Source organism: Canis lupus, chromosome X (assembly GCF_048164855.1).
Source record: "Canis lupus baileyi chromosome X, mCanLup2.hap1, whole genome shotgun sequence".
Taxonomy (NCBI): domain Eukaryota; kingdom Metazoa; phylum Chordata; class Mammalia; order Carnivora; family Canidae; genus Canis; species Canis lupus.
The window spans coordinates 16,551,670-16,578,876 of record NC_132876.1 but is presented as its reverse complement, the minus strand read 5'-3'; the positions used below and the strand labels follow the sequence as shown (position 1 = coordinate 16,578,876).

The 27,207-nt window shown below is 40.8% G+C and overlaps 1 protein-coding gene and 1 long non-coding RNA gene across 5 annotated transcripts in view; one reads left to right on the top strand and one right to left on the bottom strand.

The window, feature by feature from the left end:
- ARHGEF6 (Rac/Cdc42 guanine nucleotide exchange factor 6) overlaps positions 1-27,207 on the bottom strand; it is a 101,305-nt gene that overhangs the window by 8,846 nt on the left and 65,252 nt on the right. For 2 of the 4 annotated variants that reach the window (XM_072817244.1, XM_072817246.1), the window contains 8 exons: positions 13,318-13,456; positions 10,610-10,669; positions 8,597-8,743; positions 5,494-5,580; positions 4,598-4,676; positions 3,408-3,553; positions 2,214-2,351; positions 628-648 (listed from right to left, as the gene is read on the bottom strand). In XM_072817244.1, coding sequence (XP_072673345.1) covers positions 628-648; positions 2,214-2,351; positions 3,408-3,553; positions 4,598-4,676; positions 5,494-5,580; positions 8,597-8,743; positions 10,610-10,669; positions 13,318-13,456 — 817 coding nt within the window. The remainder of the gene's footprint in view (positions 1-627; positions 649-2,213; positions 2,352-3,407; positions 3,554-4,597; positions 4,677-5,493; positions 5,581-8,596; positions 8,744-10,609; positions 10,670-13,317; positions 13,457-27,207) is intronic. The other 2 variants (XM_072817245.1, XM_072817247.1) reach the window with 1 other exon arrangement.
- On the top strand, positions 11,090-13,521 carry LOC140628171 (uncharacterized). The gene is made up of 2 exons (XR_012026547.1): positions 11,090-11,454; positions 12,667-13,521. It is a non-coding gene; the product is annotated as an uncharacterized lncRNA (long non-coding RNA).

Genomic DNA, 27,207 nt, shown 5'->3' with positions numbered 1-27,207 from the left:
CTAAATGAGGGATCTCTGGATACATAACTTGGGGTTAGGAGTACTGGGTATAGACCCAAGCTTAAAAATACATATATAAAGTGTATTTTAAATTAGTAGATAAAAGAGCCATGGATTCTTAAATTTGCTTTTGCCGTATGAATAACCAGAGCCCATGAACAGGTACCCAAGTAAACAGATTAGAATCTTAGACCCTAGTGACCATTCTTATCCCAATCTCCCATGCAGTGTATATAAGTGATGTATGGATAATAACTAGTACCTTAAAATATATGGAACAAAGAATTTAATTTCTTCCATTTAACCACAGTGACCCACTTAGACTTGAGAACAGACAGACATGGAAAACTCACGAGGGACAAAAATAACAGGAAAAGGAGCAATTAAAAAAAAAAAAACACAAGGAAAACAGGCATTTTTAAGGCATCTAAGACTACGTTTTCACATGTGTTTCATAAGAGCCTGATTTTTTGAAGCAAATACTTACATGTCAGAATAGCATCTTCATACTCTAGCCACCAATTAGAACAAGGGACACAACAAGCATAAAGGAAAGTTTCATTCATCAAAGATTACAGCACAGCATTATGATGTCACCATAAGCCAAAGATATTGTTCTACCCTTACCTTCAAGATATAAGACATCCTCTAAAGTGAATATGTAAAGAAAGAGAAGATGAGCGTGAGAGGTCGATGGTTATAATGACCAAATCCATTTATCAATAATTCTAAAACAACATTTGAAATGTTAGTGTTATCATCAATTACACAGAAGGAATATCATTATGTTTCCCACATTAGTCTCAGATGCAATAGCATCATGCAAAAGCCCAAGAAATACAGTTCTATGCAGAATAACAAATACTGAAAATAACCGAAATACACACTATGCAGTAAGAATATATTAATAACTCTCTTCTCCCAAGAGAAACAACATGATCATGCCTTAGTTTTAATGGATTAGTTCTGTGAAGGATTAAGTAAACTTTACCCTTCAAGGCTCACCTTCATTTGAACTTAGTAACTGACAATTCTAAAATATCCATCGTTAAAAAGGGGACCCAGATAACTATGCAGTGGCACTCCTGCTTTACGTAATCAGAGAAGAAAACTGGATGCTTGCGGGTATCACTGGTCGATTTCCAAAGCAAACCTGTGGGACTGTTTCCTGGCCCAATTCTGAACAGAGGTACATAATAAGGATTCAGCTTATTATGAATCTCCTGTTGTGCCCGTATCATTTTTTTTGAAATGATCAAAAAAATCCTCCAGTGCCCAAAGATTGTTCTATTTTTTAAAGCATGTGGAGTTGAAGGCAACAATTAATGGAAACAGCAGCATGGTGTTTGAAATCAAGATCAACTTGAAATGGAGCTAAATCTGTATCACATGTCAAAGCACACGTTTGATATGCTGTCTTTACCTCTAATTCTAAGATGTACCTCATAACCGTCATGGACTTAAACTTTCACTTGGTAAGATCTGGGTAAAGAACAGTTCCTAATAAATGAGGCTCTTTAAAAGCTGAAATGATGAGAAACAGCTTAGGGGAAAAAAACCAACCCAAAAAACACTGGATGGAAAAAGTAACAGTCCATACAGTCCTAGAAGCTAGTGACTGACATTTCCTGACTGTGACTTTCAGGAAAAAATAGAAAGAACCTCAAAGTCCCCCCACTACCCAAATTTATCCTATATCTTCTAGGGTTGTCGCTTAGAAGCCTCTGTGGAAAAGATGTTCTTTTCATTAAATTCTTTTCCCTTCTCAACTGCAGCAAAAAGACCAGACCCTCAAAATTCAGACTCATGGCTTGGTCCCATAAGACTTTCCTGGTTTGGCTTAATAGATCAAAATGGTCCAAAATGCAGAATTGGGTCTTCTTGGTTGGAAATTCAAGTCAAATGAAGTGGCTCTTGTTTGAGATGTGTGGACATTATTACCAAAGCAATCAGGTGAGCCAGAGGCACTTCAGGAGGGGGCCAGGGAACTCAGGCAGTGCACAGAAACTCTGTGGATGTTTGCTAAATATTTGTGCGGGGACCATGGGAAAAAGGGAAATTAAGCAACAAACAAAATCCCTGAGTCTAACAATTCACAATTGATTGACATGTATCACCTAGCATAAGTTCTAGCACATTCCCACAGAACTCTTTGTAACGAGCTATGAAATTAGCTTGTCAGAAGCATTTTATACCACATGTAGCAAAATTACCTCTTTATAACCTAGTGCTGCTGATGGTCTAAGTGGAGGTGCGGGTCGTAGACAACTTAAACTCCACGGTTTTATAATCTGAGGAGGTTCCAGGGGTCCTCGGGGCTGTCCAGTAGAGCTAAAAGACTGGGAAAATGTCTGATGAGATGTTGGCAATCTGCCGTCTGAACCCGACCTTGTGCCACACGGTGAGAGAACAGCGACAATGTCATTGGATCAGCAAAGCCAGCCATAGAAAAGGAGAGGTGGGAAAACAAAATTCTCCAGTTTGGGAACTGGCACTTTCCAGTTCAGATTATGGGGTCTCTAAGGAACAGCACAAAATTGACTCAACATCCCATGATCCTGTCTTCCCTCTCTCTTTGGGAATGTCACTCAAGTCAGGGGTGGCTTTCCTTTAGGAAGCAGGAAAGCTGAGTCAACATTGACTGCGTTCAGTCATGCGTTGGGCGCTCTACTAGGTGCCGAAATAGGTTATTTTGGCAGAATGACTTAAGATGAACCTTAGCAAAGCAAAGTAGCTAGCTGGCAATTGAACAAGCCAAGATTTGAACTCAGATCTGATGCCAAAGCCCTTGTTCTTCCCACCACAATGCACAGTACTTAAGACTGGGGTTTTGGCATTGCCCATTTGAGTGTTAACAGACAACACAACAATATGCGCTCTCACTCAGCACATACAGTAAAATCTCAACGATTCCGATTCTAGGAATTCCAGATTCATGATAACCTGGAAGAAGGCAACGCTGAGAGTTTACCCTTAAAGCTGACCTAGTGAATGCGGTAGCATAAATGAGATTCCATGAGGGCACTTAAGGATTTACGAAGGTAAACTCTGTGTTTTGACTCAGCACACAATTCACATGAGACTAACGGTTGACAATTCACATGAATCTTGTTTATCATTGAAATGTCTTAGCAGGACCCGTGATGAGAAAAACTTTGCTGGCAGTCAGGGGGAGTTGCTTAGAATCGTCAAACAAAAGTGCACATCCCTCGGCAAAATGTTTTATTAATTTGGATGGGCCTCCCTCCACAAGAAATCAGAATTAGTGAGGTTTTACTGTACTTCAAAACCTACAAATATAGAAGACCCAAAGACTGAGGGCATGCTAACTGCTTCTTGAAAGTTCTCTGCAGGCAGGTCTGATGGGAGACTCATCAGTCCCCAAGCCGCACAAGTGGACTACTTACAGAATGAGCGCTGCAAGATGACGATGATGTTTTGGATAAGGAACTGCAAGAGGCAGGGCCCCTGATCAGTCTGTACAGCTGCTCCAGCCACTCCTGGAAGTCCTGGCTATTGTTGCAGTGGATCACAATTCTGTCGACCATGTTACCTGCATCGCCCGATGGTGAGCATTTGGAAATAAGAGGCAAGGAGAAGCTTGAACGCACCTCATTCATAAACAGACCTGACGCAACTAAGAGTTGGGTGTCTGTTATCAGAAGGGGTCACACCTATGGGGTGACCCTATGGAAACTTCTATGTCAGGAACAGGTAATGAAGCAAGGAAAGAAATATCTGTGTCTGATTTTTTTTTATTTTTATTTATTTATGAGTCATAGAGAGAGAGAGAGAGAGAGAGGCAGAGACATAGGCAGAGGGAGAAGCAGGCTCCATGCACCGGGAGCCTGACGTGGGATTCGATCCCGGGTCTCCAGGATCACGCCCTGGGCCAAAGGCAGGCGCTAAACTGCTGCGCCACCCAGGGATCCCTGTGTCTGATTTTTAAAACTGTCCTTGACTTCTACTGCTTACAGAATCTGAGGAAAGTAGTCTAAAACTTCACTTTAAACAAACTCACAGTGCAAAAGTGTAAGCACAGAGCCCATCTAGTTCACGGCCTACAATGAGAATGCTGTCCCGCTTTACCCAATATTCAAGTTGAAACAAGGCCAACATCTCAGCTCAGGCTCCCTACTGGGGAAGAAGGGGGAAGGACTGGGGCCATAGTCCCAGTGCTAGCCACTGTGCCATGTCAGTAAAAAAAGGAAAACCGCCACATGGAAATTACACAGGCCTGGCAAAAGGGACCACAGGCCACAAAGGTCAGGCCTGGTATTTTGCTCAATTTGTTCATTTACTTCAGCCTGTTTTGTTATTTTTTAGTTCTATCAAGTGGCTCCTGTGCAAGAAAAGATTGAAACTAATGGCAAAGCTGAGGCTTTTGAATGACTGAGAGACTTTGTTCTTTCACTGGATGCTAATTATCCCAGGATGCTAATTATCCTGGGAAAGAGAACAAACCTTGCCCTGCCCAGGTAAAGCTTATAGCTCATAGACTTAGTGCAGAAAATAATAGCATTTATTTATTCAAATCCCACTTTGCTCCAAAAAGGATTTCAAGTAGCTACTTGAAAAAAAAAATAAAATTACCTACCTGTGATTTCAAATGTATTGTCATTCCCTTCAATTTCATCTAATCTGGTCACCACCATTCCCGCCACTGGTATTTTTCCCTATTGGAAAAAGAACATTTCCATTAATTCTGTGGTTATATGCATCCCTGCTTATGTCTATCAGATTTTTCTGACCCTCTCAGGAATCACTGCTGAATTATGGCCAGACATATCTCTCTGGCTTGTCAATAGATAATATGTTTTCCTTTCAATTTTAATTAGACAAAAAAGCAAGGGGGAAATGTGGGTTGTGTTTTGCCAACACGCCCTAAACCATACGGTGGGGATTTATAAACAGCTTACTTTTTTCTAACACATTTGGAAGGGAATCAGTAAACAAAGTAAATATTCAAAAAAAATTCCAATTTTATGAAACTTAGTAATCACTAGGCCAGTTATAACAGATGACAGTAACTCACTAGCCTTCCATATTTTGGGAGCAGACAGAAGGAAGTTTAATTTCCTAAGGAGTTTCATGACTTGCACCTCAGAACCCCAAATCATGTGATATGACTGCAATCAGACAGTCACAGGAGCAGGCCCCAGCTTTATAGTTTCTCAGCAATAATGATATGATATGAGCCTGTGAAATATGGCTGTTAATTTATCTGGTTGTAGACTCAGAATTCTATTTGAACATCCATAACCTAGCTCATAACCAGAGCAGTGGATATTCAATATAAACTCATTACAGCTATATAAAGGTTTCTGATCTAAGGAACATCTGCTCTTATAAGCTGTTTAATTACAACAAAGGGTCAGAACATTCTGTCTTTTCTGGCTGGAGCTTTTAATGCCAGAGTGGAAATATTGCATCTGGATGGAAACCTGTTTTCATTCTGGATCCTGCTATTTGCTTTGTATGAAATCTACTAACCTGATAGATAAAGCCACTCATCCGAGGACTTGCAGATAACAGAATCAAGACACTTGAAAACAGCATGAGGTACCGCTCCTCCTTTTCCTAAAGTGAAATGAAAAAATGTTAAGTGGAGAACAGAAATTGGACATTTTATTTGTTAAGAATTTCTGGAGTCACTGTTGTATAACACAGAGCTTGTATAAGGCAACAGAGCACAAAAAGCGAACATTTAAAAAAGATACCCAACCTAAAAACACAAAACTGGTTGAATTTTGCTTTGATATGAGTACAAACCCCTGGTTTATCCTTTTTCTTCATATACATAAGTTAGATACAAATTAACCATGCTGGTTTCCCAGGTATGCACACCTGAGACATCACACAATTAATGGCAAGGCACAAGTCTCTGGGTTTACAAAATGAAAATGATTTTTCCTTTGAAAAGGAGCAAAGCAGAAGGGGCTTTGGGGCAATAGGAAGTTTATTATGCTGTAGCATGTATATTAAAATCCTATTCATAAAATTAATTTTAATCTTAATTACAAAATCACTTAATCACTAAAATTTTATTTTTAATTTATTTTTAATTTTTAAAGATTTTATTTATTTATTCATGAGAGACAGAGAGAGAGAGGCAGAGACACAGGTGGAGGGAGAAGCAGGCTCCATGCAGGAAGCCTGACATGAGACTCAATCCTGGGTCCCCAGGATCATGCCCTGGACTGAAGGCAGCGCTAAAGCACTGAGCCACCCAGGCTGCCCAATCACTAAAATTTTAGAACAAGGTAGCTATTGTTCCCACATAACACGAAGAAGTAAATACTTTTTGGAAGTGGCACTAAAGGAAACTTCACACAAGAGGGCTTCTCTGAACTTCTTACACAGATATGTGATTAGTAGGTGCAAAAACTTCTGTTTGGCTGACACATCCAGCCATGTTAGCTACAATGATCCTTATGCCTATCTCCATCTTCCTTGCACTTGAGAAAGGCAATCAATCCTTTGAGGCTCACTCTTCTAGCAAGTTCTTTGCACCCTCTCACGTCTTTCTCTTACTTAGCTTCCTTCTGCAGACACTCTGTCTCTTCCCTGTCCTTCCAGCAGCCTAATTTCTTCTTTTCTGCTCGTTAACATATGGCCAGCTTCTGTCCTAACAGGCCTTCATGGATCCCGTGGCTCCTTCTGTGTAACACCGGCCTGCCTCGCCTTACTGCGCTTCCCCGTATCGGGTTTCACGGGTGCCGTGTTTTTACTCATTGAGGGTTCGTAGGGCCCCGGTGTGAAGCGAGTCTGTAGGCGCCATTTTTCCAACAGCATTTGCTCACTTCATGTCTCTGTCATGTTTTGGTAATTCTTGCTGCATTTCAAGCTTTTTCACTATTACTGTTTTTGTTATGGTGATCAGTGATTATGACTCACTGAAAGCCGTGATGCTGGTTAGCATTTTTTAGCAATAAAGTATTTTTGATTAAGGTCCGTAACTGTTTTTAGACATGACACTATTGTACACTTAATAAACTATGATATAGCATAAAGACTACTTTTATATGCACCGAGAGACCAAAAACTTCATTTGACTCGCTTCACTGCACTGTTTGCTTTATGGCAGGTGTCTGGAACCCAACGTCCAACATCTCCCAGGTATGCCAGTACCTCCTGGTCCTTGAGACTATATTGCCAAATTACTTGCTGTCTTCATTTTTCTCCCCATTGATTCCTCCCTAACTGCAGCCCTACTGCTCTCTCGAAGTCATCAATAACTGCCTTCTAGCGAAATCCAATGGTTTCTTCTTGGTTTCCAGACTCCTTGACCTCCGAACCTTCAAACCTTCGAACCTTCATCGGCACTCAGCAGGCTGACCACTTTCCACAGCCCCTCCTGGAGTTTCCATGACAACACACTTCTCCAATTCTCTTTGTGGGCTCTTTCAGGCCCTGGCTCCTCCTCCCTTCACCCCAGAGGTTTATCCCAAAGGTGTGAAAGACTAATAGTTAGACTGGCCACTGCATTAACCCTCCCCAGGGTATCTGCATCTTAAATGAGATTGCTTATTAACCCTAAGTAATGAATCTCTGACAGAGACCTGTCAGGGACTATAGGAAGATGTTTTGGGACAGGGAAGGCAGTTCTAAGACCCGATAAATCATACCAGGTGACATAAGCAACCTTCCTCCCCTACTCTGCCCCCTTCCTAAAAGACATAATCCATCTTCAGCCCTCCATGCTTCTCTCCAGATATTTACTTCCTAGGAGGGCACATCTGTCAGGGACATCTGAATCTCTGCCTCTCACTCCCACCCACATTTTTCTTCTGTTTTAACAGCTGCCTACAAGACCTTTCCACCTGGAGACCTATGTTACAGGCAAGTTAACAGGTCTAAGATAACATTCATCGTCTCCTCTGGCCCCCAGGTCACTGCTTCGTCTCAACCTGCCCTCCTAAACGGGGTTCATTTGCCCTTGCACTTTCATTTTCTTCCCCACCACCTTCGTGGGGGGTGCTTCTCACTTTGCAACCCAGCTGGTCCTTCTGTGCCTAGCCCCATCCCCCCAGTTTACTGACACACATGGTTGGCAGAGTGAATATTGTTATCACCCCTTTCGTCGTATTTCTCTATGACTCTGCTGCCTGCCTTGTGGATCTGAACAGCTCTTGCCTGATGCCCGGGGTTCTCAAAACCTGATGTTTCTCTCCATCTCAAAAGGCCACGCTTCTGTTCTTTCCGGAGGTAGGAACAGCCTCTAACTTACAAAATCCTTGCCATCTCTCTTCCTGGCCTCCTCCTCAGGTCCTACCTCCATAAGGCTTTCCTCAGATCCTACCTCCATAAGGCTTTCCGTGGAATCCACTGGAGACCACACAACCTATGCTGACTATTTGGGTTTGTTTGCCAGTTGCAGCTTGAGTTTCCATCTGTTTTGTAAGACATTCCTCGAAGGCCGGGATTATCGCGTATTCTTTCCTCCTATCTCCCACAGCACCTAGCAGAGTGCCGGGCAAAGAAGAGGTGCTCAGTTTCTTTGAATGTTCAAGCACTTGACCTTGACGAAAGGACAAGTCAAAGAAGAGAAACAGGGAAGATGGAAGCAATGGCGTTGAGATTTGAAACATCTTACCTCAGATGTTCCGTATTGCATCATTACTTGTGACATAAACAGCACGTTTCCCAAGGTTTTAATATTCTCTCCTTCCCATGCCTGAATAGGTTCTGAAAGTATCTGCAACTCCAGCTGTTTTCTCTTTCTTAGATCTTGGCACTGGCCCTATAGAACCAAAGCAGAACATAATGGAATTCTTGTTACACAGACCCAAAACAAGACCAAAGTGAGATGGGACTTTGCACTTTCAGATTGCCACGGAGTCCCTATTCCTCATCACAAGTCCCATCACCAGATGTGCTCCTGACACATAAAGAGATCCACTATCTTAAATCTCTAGCCAAAGGTTTTGTGAAGAAGGGCCACTTTTGTCAAAACATCAAGATAAAGTGGTAGAAGGGACCCTGTATTTGTTTCGTTATAAGATCAGTTGGATTCACTGTGGCACGGCCCTATACTTTAGGCACTAGTAGTAGATCGATATGGAAAAAATACGAAATTAATTTTCATTCCTAAGAGAACCATGAAAAAGAGATACAACTGAATTTTACTAATACAAACTGAAAATACAAGCCAGGAAACAATATGTGGCATATGAATACACTATATATAAATATCACTGCTTCAGAAAGTGTGAAGTTATTTCTTAGAGTGATTTAACAGTACTCATTCCAAGCTGAATATGAAAATGAACATATGGTTAGCTATGCTACTGTTTCCAAATAAATGTCATAGTTTTTTGGGGTGTGTTTTCTATAAAATCTCTGCTGCCCCTTTCAGCTACATGTAAACTTAAAGACAGCAGTTCACTGTACACACATTTTTGAAGCATCTATACTGGGAATAAACATACTATGGCCATCAAAGCAAGCTTCACAACATGTACAATGGTCAGAAAGAAATATTATTTTTATAAAAAAGAATTCTATATTCAATTTACATAGGACAAATCAAGGGACACAAGTAGTAATAAATGCCATATTTCGGTGGGCTGTTCTGTTAGGTTGAGCCATAGAAAATTGCCAATATTCAACCATTTTTGACCTATGACTACAGCAATTTTAACCTAATGCTTTACTCTGCTCTTCAATTTGATGTTTCCTGTGGACACACCAGGTACTGATCTTTTAACAGCAATAAAAATGAGGTGATGGTGAATGCTGCCTCACAACGTTATAGCAAGGATCAGTAACTAACCATGGAATGCAGTCAATTAGAATGCCACAGAAATGTCTAAAATGAAGCTAAGCTTGGGGTTCCTGGGTGGCATGGTCGCTTAAGTGTCTGACTCTTGGTTTCAGCTTGGGTCGTGATCTCGGGGTTGTGAGAGATCCCTGCACCCAGCTCCATGCTCAGCGTGGAGTCTGCTTGAGATTCTCTCTCCCTCTCCCTCTTGTGCTCCTCTCTCTCAAATAAATAAATAAATCTTTTTAAAAAGTGAATTTGAACTTAATCAATCACTCAAAGTAACACTATCTTTTCTCCTAAAATGCTACCAAGTGCCATCAGTGGGTTCCAGAAGACATTAACCATCATGCTCAAGATACAAGATTACAGATAGCTTTGATAGAAATCTGTATAAAGCAACTGTATTTGAGTAGGTTTTCTCCTTTTAGATTTGATGAAGGATTTCTTTTTCATATGCAAAGAACAAACTCACACCTTTTGGCATATATAGATGAATCCATTATCGATGCCAATCAGTGAACGACAAGTTGCACAGACATAAGGTGAACGACACAGGGGGGAAAGACAAAGAGACAAAAGGAAACCCCCCACCTACACAGCAATGCTTAATGTGGCAGAAACTTCAAATGTGAGTGCTTTATACTCTCAGCCTGGCAACCTTTCATAGGTAAGCATGATTTTTTGGAAGACAAAATTAAATGAGACAATCACTGCCGTACTGTCACTAAAGCTTATTGTTTCCACTCTAAAGACCTTTGCATAAGGAAAGAAACGTTACACACATGTCACTCTTTTAGGAACAAAGCATACAAAACAGAATTATAATTGGAGAGCATCACCTACCATGAGAGTTTTGAATGCTATGATTGCTTTCAGAATATCCTGATGATCTGGATGCGTATCCTATTAAAGGAATACATTGCAAAATAATATTAAAGGAGAACAGATCAGCCATTGCCAGGGGTTGAGGGAGGAGGGTGTGGCAGCCGCAAGGACACAGAGGAAATCTGAGGGGATGATGGATCTGTCTTGTATCTCCATCGTGGCAGTGGTCAGATGAATCCAGACACGTGCTGAAAGCCACAGCACTATATGTCAAAAGAAAAAAGTCCATTTCACTGTATGCTAATTTAAAGATCACAAAATAAGGCAGCACCTAAGCATTTGGCGTCTCAGCGCCTCCCATGATCAGATGACCAAGAAACGTAGACAGGCGGTAGGTAGCGCATCATGGATTTGGCAACAACATGCTAGGTGTGGTTACTGAGTCTCTAGATAATAAATAATCAGCAGTCAGGAGGGGGCATCATCAGGCCACGTTGTTAATAAGTGACAAGAGGTAGGGAACCGTGGTTACAGAAAAATCAATCCCATCTTACTTCCTAAAATGCCTTCATTTTCCTCCAGGAGGCTCAGTGGGGCAGATGGGAACAAAATTCCAAGTTTCATACCATGTGCTTCTTTGTAAGCCACATATATGGTCTGCAGTTCTGTGCTACTTACAACCCCGAAAAGCAGACAGGTTCCAGAACGGCTCTGAGGAATGCATATCTCCGTGACCACTCATGAAAGGAGAGGGGAGATTCTTGGGGAGGCTGTATACCCACCATGGGAGTATATGTCTACCTAACCTTTGGGATTCAGCCGGCCTAACGGAAGGACAAAATCTGCTGCTCCACCAGCCATAGGTAAGAAAACACACAGCTGGACAGACCAGGGGTCTGCCCCAAGCCAAGAACAGTATTGCTTCTGTGAAGAAGGTTTCTATTCTTTTATGGTCAAATGTATCCTTTGCCAAATTAACCAATAGCTAATTTGATTCTAGGCTCCCCTTAGCCAGTGGCCATGCTAAATGATCAGAAATCTGGAGAAAGTGGCTCACCGGATGGCTAACTAGTGCTGAGGGTGTGGGTTATCTGTTGGTGGGAAACAGAAGGCGGCCCAAGGCAGGTGAACAACAGCCAACGGAGGCAGGAGTGCAGACAGGCTCCAACACACAGAAGCCCATTGGAGGGGATCCAGACAGCGGGGGTGGCTGGGGATTCTTCTCCTCAAACTGAGTATATGTTAGCACTCCTGCATTGAGCAGGAACAGAAACTGAGGCCGCTGGTTTCTGGATTTCTGCAATAAGCAAGGAGGGGCAAACCTCAAACGGTTCAGCAAACTGGTTTAGCTTTTGGGAAGGCATCCAGAGGTCAACACCTTCCCAAGGCCTAACTGAAATTTCATCCCAGCAGGCTTTGCTCACTAGCTCCCTGCTGCCTCCAGCTTTCCGGCAGGCCAAACAACCTGAGAATGTGGTTTTGCTCAGAGTACACGCTTTCAATCCTTACAAATGCTGATGAGAACAGCGGTGTGCAACCTTTTTCTTTAAAGATAATCAAACCCTTTAAAACCTCAAAACCTTTCCTCAGACACAGGAAGAGCAACTAGGGTAAACGCAGCCTCCCTCAGAGGGCCCTCCTCTCCCACCCACACCTCAAACACCCATGCTCCATGGTGCAAGGACGACTCTAGAAGCAATCCCTGTTGATTGGGTTTTAATAAAAGGATCTGGCCTCTTGCTGAAACAGTATTCAATGGTCAGGCATCATTGCCAATCTTAATATTTAGGAAAGATTATAGCTATGCTGCAGCTATTGCCAATCAACTCTAAGTTTATAAACACAAATGTGAGGGGATTTGATGTAGGTCTATGGATACATAGACAGATCAATTAATATTGGTTATCCTGTTTATGAGTCTTTAAGGAGATTCCAGAATGTTCCAGTGTAACCCAGAAAGCTGTAATTCAGAAAGCTGAATGATCGCAGTGATCTCAAGATATTTATCCCTGTCTATAAGTGAAAATGGTGTTTATATTTTCTGATGCTTTGCTTTGTTTATATCCCACAATCAGGCTGGTTCATATACCAGAACAACAGAAAATCTTGGCCAATTTTGACTGAACCACCATCGACAGATGAGGAGAACCTAAGTCAACTTGAGAGAAGCACCGGGTTTGAGGCTGGGAAGACAAATGATCACGAATATTTTGTAGTAAAGGAGGGACCTCTTAGTTGCAAGATGAATGAATTCCGGGGATCTAATGTACGGCATGGTGGTTATAGTTTCTAGCACTGTATTGTATACTTGCAATTCACTGAGAGTATATTGTAAGTGTTATAAAAAAATACTTGTAACTGTGTGAGGTGATGGAGGTGTGAATTAACTAGCTTGTGGGAATCATTTCACAATGTCTACAGATATTAAACCATCACATGGTACACTTAAAAAAATCACATTGTACAACCTAAACATATATGGTTTTTATTTGTCAATAAAAATGGGAAAAATAAATTAAATAAAAAAAAAAATCTTAAGAGGGGGGAAAAAGAATGCCCCCTTTCTATTTTGCTGCATAAAGAGGGATACTAGAAGCCCAGGAAGAGGGAAGACTGGATCAAGTAAAATGTGAAACCAAGGCTTTTCCTGAATTCCTCAGCAGGGTTAGTCTGAAGGGAGACTGGCTGCTTCCTCTAGAGCAGAGGTCCACACACTGCCTTCTTACCTCCATATGCCGTTCCAACTCTTGCAAGAGAGTGACATACTTTTCCAGTCGCATGAATGGTTTGCTGAGGCTGGTTGTTAAAATGAGGATCCCTGGGCTGGACGCACCTTGACTTTCCATGAATTGTTCCAGATCATCACTAGCAAAAGAATGAACATGGTTTTGTTACTGCTTAATGTTCCAAGTAAAGAATTCCCAACCCAATATTATTTTCCTGTATTTTGCACAATATAAAACCAGACAGAAATCAGTTTCGCTAAACCAAATGATGTCCAACTCATGTCAGTTCCATTTGATAAACCTTTATTCAGCTCCTGCTATGCAATCAGCCTTGTGCCCAGCACTGGGGCTACTGTGGCAAGCCAGAGTCACTGTGATCCCCGGCTTCATCTGTGCATACAACAATCATTGATTGACATCTACAAATAAATGGGCTCTGTTCTCTGCAGGGGACACAGCAGTGGATGAAATAAAAATCCCTGCCCTCAATTAAGGAGACTGCCCCCACCAACATGGGACATACAGTCTATCAGACGGCCTCCACATACAGCTTGAGTCATTTCAAACTTTCTGGTTATTGACTGGTAAAATGCCAAGCGTAGCAACTCACCGCATACTCCCTATCATCGGGCACTCACTTGTAATGTTCAGAATCAAGTTCAAAATTCAGATAGCTGCATGTTCCTATGACTAGCCACAAAGTCACTTAGCCTAGGATCTGAAACCAGCACAGCAGGCTACACAGACAGTTCCATAAGGCAGCAATTGGGTTAAAAGAAAAAGACCACTAATATGTTATGAACTATGCCCTATAAGCTTGGGCTTTTCTTTTCTGCTTTTTTGCACCGTCCTAATTGTCCCTTTCTAGCAACGTGATCCTGAGTCCTGGGGCTGCAAGATCATTTTAATATTCATTTGTGCAAAATAAAATTAAAGAAGGACACCCACTGCCTACCTGACAGCATATTCTGAAACTTCTGCTTCTGACTGGGCCCCCTCTGCCTCCTTGCTTGCTTGTGCATAGCCAATCAGTCTCAGGTTGATTCCTTTCCATTCCCGCTGCCACTGCCACGGTTCAGACCTTTATCTCATACCATCTGGTTCACTCCAAGAGTCCAACTGGTCTCCTGGCTTCCAGCCTTTTTGGCTTCCAAGTTGTCCTGCAGACTACCACTCTAATCCTGTTGCTTTCTACTCAAGAACCTCTGATTGCCTACAAACTCAAGCCCACACTTTTTACCTCCCACTGGTCCCACCAATCTTTCTCATCACTCTCGATCATGAACTATCTACTTCGAAATGACTTATTCTCCCTAGAAGACAGCTCAGGCAGGCAGTTCCTAACCATGGCATGTTGCAATCAGTGGTGAAAGGTTTTCAGAGAAACTTGCTATTGGCAGTAAAATACTGGGTGGTGGGGTGGGGATGGGATGGATTGTAGGTTATCCTATTAATAGACACACTCCCTTCTTGGGCTTTTGTGAGTGGGAGAGAAAGGGATGGGGTTTCAGCTAACACCCCAGCAACCTGGAGCCATGCAGGGTCACATGTATGTCAGAGGGAAAATGGGCTAGGAATCACTGCTTTGATGGAAGCTGGATGGTATCTGAGTGGCCACACCTGGCAATCCATGCTGAGTATTGTATCTATGTTTGCCGTCTTGCCCCAGAAGCCCCTGGGAGGAGGGAAGAGCTCTGGACCTGGAGTCATGAATCAGGGCTGGTGCCTCTGGATCAGTTACCTGGACTCAGCTGACTCATTTGTAAGACAGGGATTAAATCTACTTCCTACTAAATTCTGAAGATTCACTACTGGGGTTCAGAAGGTGACTTGTTTCATGCTAAGATATTCACAAACATTCATTCCTATTTAATATGCACAGTGGCACTTCAACCCAGGTGTTACCCTCATTTTACAGATGAGAAGCCTGAGACTCAGGAAGAGTAATTGGAAGTAAATGGCTAAGTTGGGGTTCACGCCCAGGTCTGAAGTCAAAGCCTCAAGTCTTTCCATGACACCACACGCCTTTGTGTAGAAAAGTATTTTGTAAACTTTAAAGTAGTCTATAAATGCATTTATATTACTGTTATTACTATGCCAAGACAAATACCTTGCTAAAATCACATCTCTAAAAACTACCATTAAGCTGTGATTTCCAGCTTAATGGAAACTCAATTGATGTTAAATTTCCAACCAAGAGCATAAAGTGCACAAAGAGGTTTAAAAATTCATTGCATATAAAATATAATTAGGAAAATAACTTGAATTTGGAGAGTGCATTTGAATAGAAATGTAATTTAGGGAAAATCACTTTCCTAATTTCTTTTCAATTAGGTAAACAAGTCTTATTTTTTTTCTCTCCATGACTAAATAAATGCCCCCTGTCCTCGATGTTCTACACTAATTGATACAAGGCTTACAACAATTAAAAGCAAATGCTAACGTGTATTTTGTTATTACTTTCCATGCCGCATTCTAACTTTTAGGCTTGCTAAATATCATAAAAGAGGGTCTTTAAAATTTTTTCCATTTAGGGATCCCTGGGTGGCGCAGCGGTTTGGCGCCTGCCTTTGGCCCAGGGCGCGATCCTGGAGACCCGGGATCGAGTCCCACATCGGGCTCCTGGTGCATGGAGCCTGCTTCTCTCTCTGCCTGTGTCTCTGTATCTCTCTCTGTGTGTGTAACTATCATAAATAAATAAAAAATTAAAAAAAAATTTTTCCATTTAACATGAGATCATCGGCTATTGGGAAGAAATGAGCATTTTACTAGTGCAACAAATGAACAAAACTGTCTTAATAAAGCCACTGCCCATTACAATAACTAGATCCTACAAGACACATTTTACTTGGCCAAATAAACTTAATCCACAAATTAAGGTCATTATACAAAAATGTAAGATTCAAATATCTATTGTTATATCAAAGAACAAGCTGTCTTTAAAATGCGGTTTTTAATTTTATATAGCCTGTTGGAAATGTCAGTGGGTTAAAACTTGTTTTTCAAGCTTCACATGTTCTGTACACATGATGTGATATAAGAGAAGCAGTTCTCAATGTATGAATGCTGTTTTAGATTCAATATACATTTATCTCACAGAATGCATGGTGGATGGGGCTCTGGGATGTTTGGGGTTAGGCTAGAAAGCTCCAGAAAATGATCCTAACTTCTAATACTTCTACAGAGGTTAACCATATCATATAAGAGTGTTTCTGTGGAATCTTTGCATAGATTTCTACTTTGAGGATGAGAAGTCTACCTAAAATAGCTGGAAAAGGATTAGATATACCCCCCTACACTTCCTTCCTCCCCTGCCCTGCTTTCATGGAAATCACTGTGGCCTGGAAAGGGGGAAGTGAGGCCTGAGGAGCTGAAGGCCTGGACCTCTGGCCAGTGGGAAATCCCAGGGATGCCACTCAAATGGGTTAGGTGGATCCCTATTATCACTTTATTCATTCATCTAGTCCCAGAGCCAAGGCTGTCTGCTTCTTTTTCATCCCCGCCACTTTTTGTTTGTGATCTGTCCCGCGTGCGCTCCCTCCCCCGGTTCCTCAAAGACACAGAAAGAACCGAACCCAGTCTCAGAATGTTCCCTAGGCTCCTTGTCCCCGGAACGAATGCACAACACAACTCTGGGTTTTTCCTCCAAGTCTTCATTGCTGACAACAGGGTAAACAGTAAGACAACAAGAGGAACCGGGCACAGTGGTGACATGGAGCCCGGTGTCTCCAGGATCACGCCCTGAACTGAAGACGGCGCTAAACCGCTAAACTGCTGAGCCACCCGGGCTGCCCACCTTGCTCTCTCTTTCAATCTGAGTCCCTTCCCTCGCGAAAAGGATGGGAGACACACCAAAGCACGAGAGAGAAGTGGGTATTTTTGTAAGGGAGCACTTATTCCCAGGAAGAAACAAGAGCTACAGTAATAAGCCTGAAAGGGAAAGAGAGGGGAAATCCCAAAAGACCTCAACCAAGGGATAACAAAAGACTGGGGCAGCCATTCAAATATATGTAAATATGGGGACACATCAAAGTTGGGGTCTGCTTCTATATCCATATTCAGATGATACATCACTGCATTTTTAACAAGGTACCAACACGTAATGAATTTCAAAGCTGTAGTAGGTCTTTGCCAAATGTCAGGTATATTTCTGGTATGATGCTGCCATCTGCAGGCCGAAAGGAAGAAGTTCAACTGACTGGCCGGTTAAGGCTCCAGTGGAATTCAGTGTCTAAGCATCCACAGATTTCGGCAGGGAAAGAACAGAAATCCACCAATGTCCTTATTTCGGCTGACACTTTCATCTAAAACAGGATTTTAGGGGTGCTTGTGTGGCACAGCCAGTTAAACACCCGACTCTTGGCTTCAGCTCAGGGTCATGAGATCGAGCCCCACATCAGGGTTCCATGATCAGCGGGGAGTCTGCTTGGGATTCTCTCTCCCTCTCCCTCTGCTCCTATCCCACCTCTCTCTCTCTCTCCCTCTATCTCTCCCTCTCTCTCCCTCCCTCTCAAATAAGTAAATAAATCTTGCTTTTTAAAAAAAAAACAATAAAATAGGATTTTAGACTGAAATTTCATTCACCTATACCTTGCCTCTAGTCTTCAGCATAAATTGCCCACAAGATACATGTAAAAGAGCTGAGATTATATGAGAAACACATCTGGGGAAACCTCCAAGGATTTCAATTTAATTTTCATCCCTTATATAGAAATAAAAGGTAATATAAAAATTCAGTTCTATGGGACTCCAATGAGTCTTCCATCATTTCAAGGTATATTATAAAATTCTCAAAAAACACCACTAACCAAAATGAAGCAAATAGGATATGATAATCCCCCCAAAGTTGAGAAACTTTAAATTAACTCTCTAACAAACTTTATTTATTTTTTTAAGATTTTGTTTATTTATTCATGAGAGACAGAGAGAGGCAGACACACAGGCAGAGGGAGAAGTAGGCTCCATGCAAGGAGCCCGATGTGGGATTCGACCCCAGGAATCCGGGATCATGCCCTGAGCCAAAGGCAGGCACTCAACCACTGAGCCACTCAGGCATCCCTGTAACAAACTTTAAATCATAATGGTTGAAGGAATCTCTACTGTTATTTACAAAATTAAAATCCTAATGTGGGTAAATGCAGTCATAACATTCTAGCACACAGAGTTACAACTGAAACTTCTCTGAACACTATAGAAGTCGGCTCCTGGAGGTACACCATTTCTTTCTGGAATTGACCTTCTCAGGTTAAAAGGAAAAGAAAATGTGCTCATATTCTAACATGAGGGGGATCTCTTTTTATTGGTATTAAGAAATTTGTCTTTATACACACAAGATGTTTATCCACCACAGGAAAAATGCTTCTGGGTATTTTTTTTTCTTAATTGAAGATAGATAGTAAAGTATGAAAATATTTCTGGAAATGATAAAACCAAATTCAGGACTGTGGTTCCCTGTGGCATGGGAGGGAGGAACAGGAAATAGGAGAGAGTACATATAGGACTACGACTGCAGCTAAAATTTGTTTGTTAAGCTGAATGGTGGCTACCTGGGTGGACTTTATTTTATTTCTGTATTTTGTATGCTGGAAATGCCACATACAACTTTCTTTTTAAAAAGTAACTAATGGCTGGTAGCAAATGAATAAAGTAGAAATAAAGAGTGGTGACAACTGCCTTGTGCTAAATACTGGGTACTTTGTAGACATTATCTTATTTAATCCCCACACAAACCTGCAGGTTGGTGGAAACTATAAAAGCAACCATTTCAGGTCTCCAGAAATTGTCCTAATGGCATAATGATAAGTGAAAGAACATTTATTCAAGAAAACATTCCAATGCTCAGAACAAGGAGAGTACCTGGCATTTGACCATGAACTTGCCATCTTCCTCTCTCCTTCCCTCCCCACTCAGCTTGATGGAGGCTCTACCTCTTGCAAGTGTGGCCAAGACTTCAGGTCTCCCTCCCTCTCCCCTCAGCTCCCAATCCAAGGACACAATACCTCACTAGCATATCTCATCTGCTTAAACTTTAAGCTGAAGAAGCCAATTCCTAGCCAGCATGGCTAAGAGGTGGAGGCTTCCTTCTCTACTCAGCCTCTCACACAGGCATAGGAAGAAGGCTCTATCCCTACAGTGGCAGGCTGAAAACACTGGGACCCAACACCTTCACCCCTACTCACTTGCTGGGCAGAGGTTCTGTGCTGAGAGAGGCAAGCAGAGAAGACCAGAGGCTAGTGCCCTACCCAGTGCCCAAAACAGTGGCACAAAGATTTTTCCCAGGGAGGAAGGCAGCCTACAGGAACAGAGAGTTCTGAGGCTCTCCCCAGAGGAACTGGTTTTAGTTGAAAAAGAGTGTGGGGGATGAGGGAATGGGGTAACTGGGTGATGGGCATGAAAGAGTGCATGTGATATGATGAGCACTGGGTGTTATATGCAACTGACGAATCACTGAAAACTACATCAGAAATAAATGTACCAGATGTTAGCTAATTGAATTTAAATTTTTAAAAAAGGAAAAAGAAAAAAAAAGTGTGGGGAGGGGCGCCTGGCTGGTTCAGTTGGTAGACCATGTGACTCTTGATCTCACAGTCATGAGCTAGAGCCCCATGTTGGGTGTAGAGCCTACTTTTTAAAAAAAGGATAAAAGAAAAAGAGTGTGAGGGAATCCAAACCTAAAAGTTCTTGCAAAAACAATGAAGATTTTGGTGATGAGGAAAAGAAGAGGATGCCGGCAGCTCTTCTTAATTAAGAGCAAGAATGTAAACCACAGGCTAGTTAGGTCACTAGAAAGTACCAAGGAAAGACACAGCTAAGAAGGGTCAGAACACACTTCAAAGATTTGTCTCAAAAACTACCCCTGCCTGAACTTCATTGGATTGGATGACAGATCAATTTATGCCCCACAGGGGATTGTCAAAACCATGAGAGCAATCCACTGGAAATTAGTGGGGCCTAACAGCTGGATCTGATGCAGAATTGGGTAGACAGCTTAACAGGAAAATCAGGGAGAGATGGTCAAAGAGAACCCTGCTAAAACCACCATCCTTTCAGGTTGACTGTGTGCATGACCAGGGCTATGCTCTCTGAAGGATGACGTCAGAGGTGCACACTGTGGGTGAAACAGGCGTCACTAAGAGAGACTATCAAGTAACTAAACAAATAGGCAAACAATAACAACAACACACCCCCAAGAGGAGAGAAAGGAATCAGTATCCAGAGTTTCTAACACTAAAATTGCATAGTGTCTAGTTTACAACAACAACAAAATATGTAACATGCAAAGAAATAGGAATGTGTGACCCATACACAAGAGATAAAAAGAGATAATAAAAATTGTCTGTGAGAGTTACAAGACTTCAAAGCCATTATAAATGTGCTCTAAGAACAAAAGGAAACCATGCTGATTAAAGGGGAAAGAAGAGAAAATGAGTGGGAAATAGAGAGGGTGACAGAACATGAGAGACTCTTAAATCTGGGAAATGAATAAGGGGTAGTGGAAGGGGAGGTGGGTGGGGGGATGGGGTGACTGGGTGACAGGCACTGAGGGGGGCACTTGATGGGATGAAAATTGGGTGTTGTACTATATGTTGGCAAATCGAACTCCAATAAAAAAATAAACAACAACAAAAGAAGGAAACCATGCTTAAAGAACTAAAGGAAGCTATAATGACAATGTCTTACCAGAGAGTATCAGTGAAGAGACAGAAATTGTTTTTTTTTTTAAAAAAGAACCAAATAGAAGTTCTGGGGTTAAAAGATACAATATCTGAGATTTTAAAATTCACTGGAGCTGCTCAGTGGTAGATGCGAACTGACAGAAGAAAGAATCAGTAACTTTAATGATAGATTCAGAGAGATAATGCAATCTGAGAAAACAGGGGTGGGGCAGGGAGAAACGAATAAAGAAAAATGAACCAGCCTCAGAGAAATGTGGGGCATCTTTGAGCACAAAAACATATGAATCATGACAGTCCCAAAGGAGAGGAGAGAGAATGGAGCAGAAAAAAAATATTTGAAGATATAATGACTGAAAACCCCAAACTTGAGGAAAATGTTGATCTATATAGCCAAGAAACTCAATGAATTCCAAGTAGGACAGGTGCAAAGAGATCCATGTACAAATTGTAGTAAAAATGCTGAGAGACAAAAAAAAAAAAAAAGAGAAAATCTTAAAAATAGAAAGAGAAAACTGATCATAGGCTAGGGAACCTGAATAAGATTAACCACTAATCTCTCATCAGAATTAATATGGGCCCAGAGGCAGTGAAATGACATATACTCAAGGTAAAAAAATGAAACTGCCCACCAAGAATTCTATATCCATCCAAACTATTTTTCCAAAATTTAGGTGGAATGGAAATATTCCCCAATAAACAAAACCAAAGAATTACTTGCTGGAAGACCCAGCTTACAAGAAAATATTAAAGTTACATGAGAAAATTAAGTAAATCCAAATGTAAATTCAAATCTACATGTAAAAAGAGCACCAGCAAAGGTAGTCATGCAATTGTGAAAGACATATTTACATATTTCTCCTTTTTCTCTTAACTAGTATAAAAATGATTGTGTAAAGCAATATCATTGGGCCTGTAACATTGAAATGTAATATATTTTACAAGCACAGCACAGTGGCAGTGGGTGGGAGGAAAGCACTATTGGAGTAAGGATATGATACCAGATAGTAACTCAAATCCACAGGAAGAAATTAAGATAAACACCTACTAAAAGTGAATGTTAATGTAACAGATGCTCTAAATATATCCTTGTTCTCCTTTCCCTCTCTGTTTCAGTAATACACATAGCATTACATAAAATAATATTTACAACAATGTATTTCTGGATTTATAGCATATAGATATAATATGTATAACAGTAGCCCCAAATGAGAAGACACAGGGTATACGAGGAGTAAAATTAGTTTATCACACTAGAATTAATTTAGTGTGAATATAAAGGAGATTCTGATAAGTTAGGATACATATGGAAAGTCTCAAAGCAACCACCAAAAACAGAATTCAAAAAAATCATTGAAGGACTTCTGGTTTCAGCTCTGACATATAGAGTTTGGAAGGCATCCTTACTATTCTCCCAAGGAAGAAAAAAAAACTGGACTAATTGAAAATCAATGACTTTCCTTAGATCCACCAGGAAATGAGATGACCCCTCCACCCCAAATCTGGAAAGGCAGGTAAATACAGAGAATTAAAACAGAGATCTGCTTCCCTGAAGAAGCCATGGGAGCCAGTAACTGGTAGAAACACTCAAATGCTAATTTTGATGAATTTTAAGAGTCTACATGTGGACTAGCTGAACAGTTAAAAACTCCCAGGGGCCTAGTCTCAGGATCCCAATACTTCCATGGGTTTTGCATCCAAGAGTCCACTCAAGTTCTCAAGGCAAAGATCATAGAAAAATCTCCTCGCATACTGTTCTTACACTTAGAAATCTGTTGAGGGTATATCTCATGCTATATATATTTTCTGCCACAATAAAAATAAAAGGGAAAAGAATTTTTTTAAGTGGAGGAGAGGAGCACCTGGGAGGCTCAGTCAGTTCTGAGTCCGACTCAATCTCTGCTCAGGTCTTGATCTCAGAATCATGAGTTCAAGCCTTGCATTGGGCTCCACACTGGGAGTAGAGCCTACTTTAAAAAAAAAAAGTGGAGGAAAAATACTTCCTCAGGCAAACAAAAACTGAAATTATCACCAGTAGACCACCTTCACAAAGATTGTTAAAAAAAGTTCTTCAGAGAGAAGTAAACTTAGACCTACATAAAAAGGGAAGAGTGCCAGAGAATAATACATGTAAGTGAAAGAAAACCTTTTTCTGATTCTTTTTTTAAAGATTTATTTATTTATTTATTTATTCATTCATTCATTCATGATAGACACACACAGAGAGAGAGAGAGGCAGAAACACAGGCAGAGGGAGAAGCAGACTCCATGCCGGAAGCCCGACGTGGGACTCCCATCCCAGGACTCCAGGATCACGCCCCGGGCCAAAGGCAGGCGCCAAACCGCTGAGCCACCCAGCGGTCCCCCCCTTTTCTGATTCTTAATGGATCTAATAGATAACTGTTCAAAGTAATAATAGTGACAATATATCAGGTGATTTTACCTTATGGATAAATGAAGTGAATGAGAACAATGTTGTAAGAGATGAGGGGGAATTGAGAATACTACCTATGAAATCAAAGTGTTATATGAAAGTGCTGTTAGTTATAAATGGCTATTGTAAACTCTAGGGAAACCACTAAAGTTTTTTTCAGAAGTATAATATGCTAGGAGAGAAGATAAAATGAAAAATGAAGTCACATAAAACATTTAACTAAAACCAGAGAAGTCAGTAAAAGTGGGGTAGTAAAGAAACAGAACAAGTACAATGAATAGCAAACAGTTATAGGGACACATGAGTGGTTCAGTGGTTGAGCATCTGACTTTGACTCAGGTCCCGGGATCCCGGGGTCCTGGGATCGAGTCCTGCGGGGAGCCCACTTCTCCCTCTGCCTATTCCTCTGCCTCTCTCTGTGTGTCTCTCATGAATAAATAAAATCTTTAAAAAATATTTAAAAAGAAAACTGTTATAAACATGGTAAACATGAATCCAACTATATCAATAATCACTTTAAATGTAAATGGTCTCAATATACCAATTAAAAGACAAGGCTGTCAGAGTGGATTAAAAAACAAGACACAACTGTATATTGTCTATGAGATATAAATAGAATAAAAGGGAAAGGATGAAAAATATATGTCAAAAATGTGCTGAGTTAGCTACATTAATTTCAGAAAAAGCTACATCAGAACAAAGAAAATTATGAGGGATAAAGAGGGAGCATTACATAAAGATAAAAGGGCCAATTCCCCAACAAGACAAAACAATCCTTAATGTGAAAACACCTAACAACGGTACAACAAAATACACGAGGCAAACATTAATAGAATTGAAAGGAGAAACAGATAAATCCACTATTGTGGTTAGAAACCTCAACATCCCTCTATCAGTAATCAACAGATCCAGCAGATAGAAAATTAGTAAAGACATAGCTGGGATGAAAAAAAAAAAAGACATAGCTGAAGTAGACAGGCCGTCAACCTAGTAATCTCATTTACATTTATAGAATATTTCATCTAACCACAGAAAAAATATACATTGTTCTGAAGCTCAAGTGGAGCATTCACCAAGATAGATCCAATTCTGAGACATAAAACAATGTAATAAATTTATAAGAATAGAAATCAACAAAGGGTGCTGGGACATTAGACTTACACACACAAAAGAATGAAGTTGGACCCCTCCCTCATACCGTATGCAGAAATTAACTCAAAAATGGATTAAAGAGCTAAATGTAAGAGATAACACTATAAAATTCTTAAATAGGCATAAATTCTCATGACCTGGATTAAGCAATAGTTTTTTAGCTAAAACATCAAAACCACAAGCAACAGTAGGAAAATAGGTATGATGGATGTCATCAAAATTAAACTTAAAATTAAAACTTTTGTGCTTCATAGGGTACCATCAAGAAAGTGAAAAGACAACATATAAACTGGGAGAAAATTTTTGCAAATCATGTATCTGATATGAGGAATATATAAAGAAGAATATATAAAGAAGTGTTACAACTCAACAATGAAAAGATAGCCCAACTAAACAACAGGCAAATGATTTAAACAAACATATTTTCAAAGAAGGTCTTATAATAGCCAACAAGCATGTGCAACCATGTTCAACATCATTAGCCACTGGAAAGAAGGAAAGTGACCACTACTGGCTACTAGGTTTCTTTTGGGGGAGATGAAAATGTTTTGAAACCAAATGGTGGTGATGGTTGCCCAACCTGGTGAATATATTAACAACCACTTAATTATACACTTTAAAATAGTGCATTTCTGGGATGCCTGGGTGACTGAGTCAGTTGAGCACCCGACTCTTGATTTTGGTTCATGATCTCAGGTTTGTGGGATCAAGCTCCATGTGGGGCTCTGTACTCAGTGGGGAGTCTGCCTGAGGATTTTTCTCCCTCCCCCTCTGCTCCTCTCCCCAGCTTGTGTGTGTGTGTGTGTTCACGCACTCTCTCTTACTCTCTCTGTAAAATAAATAAATAGGGACACCTGGGTGGCTTAGTGGATGAGTATCTGCCTTTGGCTCAGGGTATAATCCTGGGGTTTTGGGATCAAGTTCCACATCAGGCTCCCGGCAGGGAGCCTGCTTCTCCCTCTGCCTGTGTCTCTGCTTCTCTCTCTCTCTCTCTCATTAATACATAAATAAAATCTGTTTAAAAAATGAGGTATCTAAATAATGGAATCTTCTGTGGGGATTTAAAAAATGAGGTACTGGGGGATCCCTGGGTGGCTCAGCGGTTTAGCGCCTGCCTTCAGCCCAGGGTGTGATCCTGGAGACCCGGGATCAAGTCCCATGTCGGGCTCCCTGCCAGGAGCCTGCTTCTCCCTCTGCCTGTGTCTCTGCTTCTCTCTCTCTTTCTCTCTCTCTCATTAATAAATAAATAAAATCTCTTTAAAAAAATGAGGTACAAATAAGTACTGCAACACAATGAAGCTTGAAAACATGACTAGTAAAGAAAGCTAAACATAAAAGGCCCTGTGGTGTGTGACTCCACTTAAATGAAATGTCTAGAATTAGCAAATCCAGAGTGACGTACTCTGTGTAAGTACTCTGTGTATTTCTCATGAATAAATAAACAAAATCTTTTAAAAATAAATAATCTTTTAAAATAAATAAAATGGTGAATTTACAGTACGCAGATAATTACTCAATAAAACAAATAATCTGATTTTAAAGTAAGTGAAGGATCCAAATAGATGTTTTCCCAAATGAAGATATACAAATGGCCAATAAACCCATGAAAGACACTTAACATCATTATTCGTTAGGGAAATGCAAACCAAATCACAATGAGAGATCACTTTATACCCATAAGGATGGCTATAATCAAACAGACTGATAATAATAAATGGTGGGGATGAGGAGAAAAATGGGACTCTCATACACTGGTGGTGGGAACATAAATTGGTGTAGCCACTTTGGAAAACAGTCTGACAACTGCTCCGAAGGTGAAACAGAAGAGTTATCATATGACCCAGCAATGTCACTCCTAGGTATCTACCAAGAGAAATGAAAACAGATGTCCACACAAACACTTGTAGCTGATGTTCATAGCCAGTAGGTTATTCACAATTCATATGTCTACATACTAGTGAATGGAAGAACAATATGCAGTATCTAAATAATGGAATCTTCTGTGAGGATTTAAAAAATGAAGTACTGGGGGATCCCTGGGTGGCTCAATGGTTTAGCGCCTGCCTTCAGCCTAGGGTGTGATACTGGAGACCCAGGATCAAGTCCCATGTCGGGCTTCCTGCCAGCAGCCTGCTTCTCCCTCTGCCTGTATCTCTGCTTCTCTCTCTCTCTCTCTCTCTCATTAATAAATAAATAAAATCTCTAAAAAAATGAGGTGCAAATAAGTACTACAACATGATGAAGCTTGAAAACATGATGAGTAAAGAAAGCTAAACATAAAAGGCCCTGTGGTGTGTGACTCCACTTAAATGAAATGTCTAGAATTAGCAAATCCAGAGTGACTTAAAGTACTTTAGGGGTTACCTTGGAATGGCAATGGAGGGTGCCTGCTAATGAGCATGGGATTGTCTGGGGAGTGATGAAAATGTTCTTCAATTGATTGTGGTGATGGTTGCACAACTCTGAATATGCTAAAAATAATTCAACTGTATGCTTCAAATGGGTGAATTGCATGGTATGTGAATTAGAATTCAATAAGGCTGGTAGATAAAAAAGGAAATGGTAACACTTTCATTCTCTCTTTTTTGGTAATGTTTTATTTTTTAAGCTGGGTGGTGTGTATACGAGTGC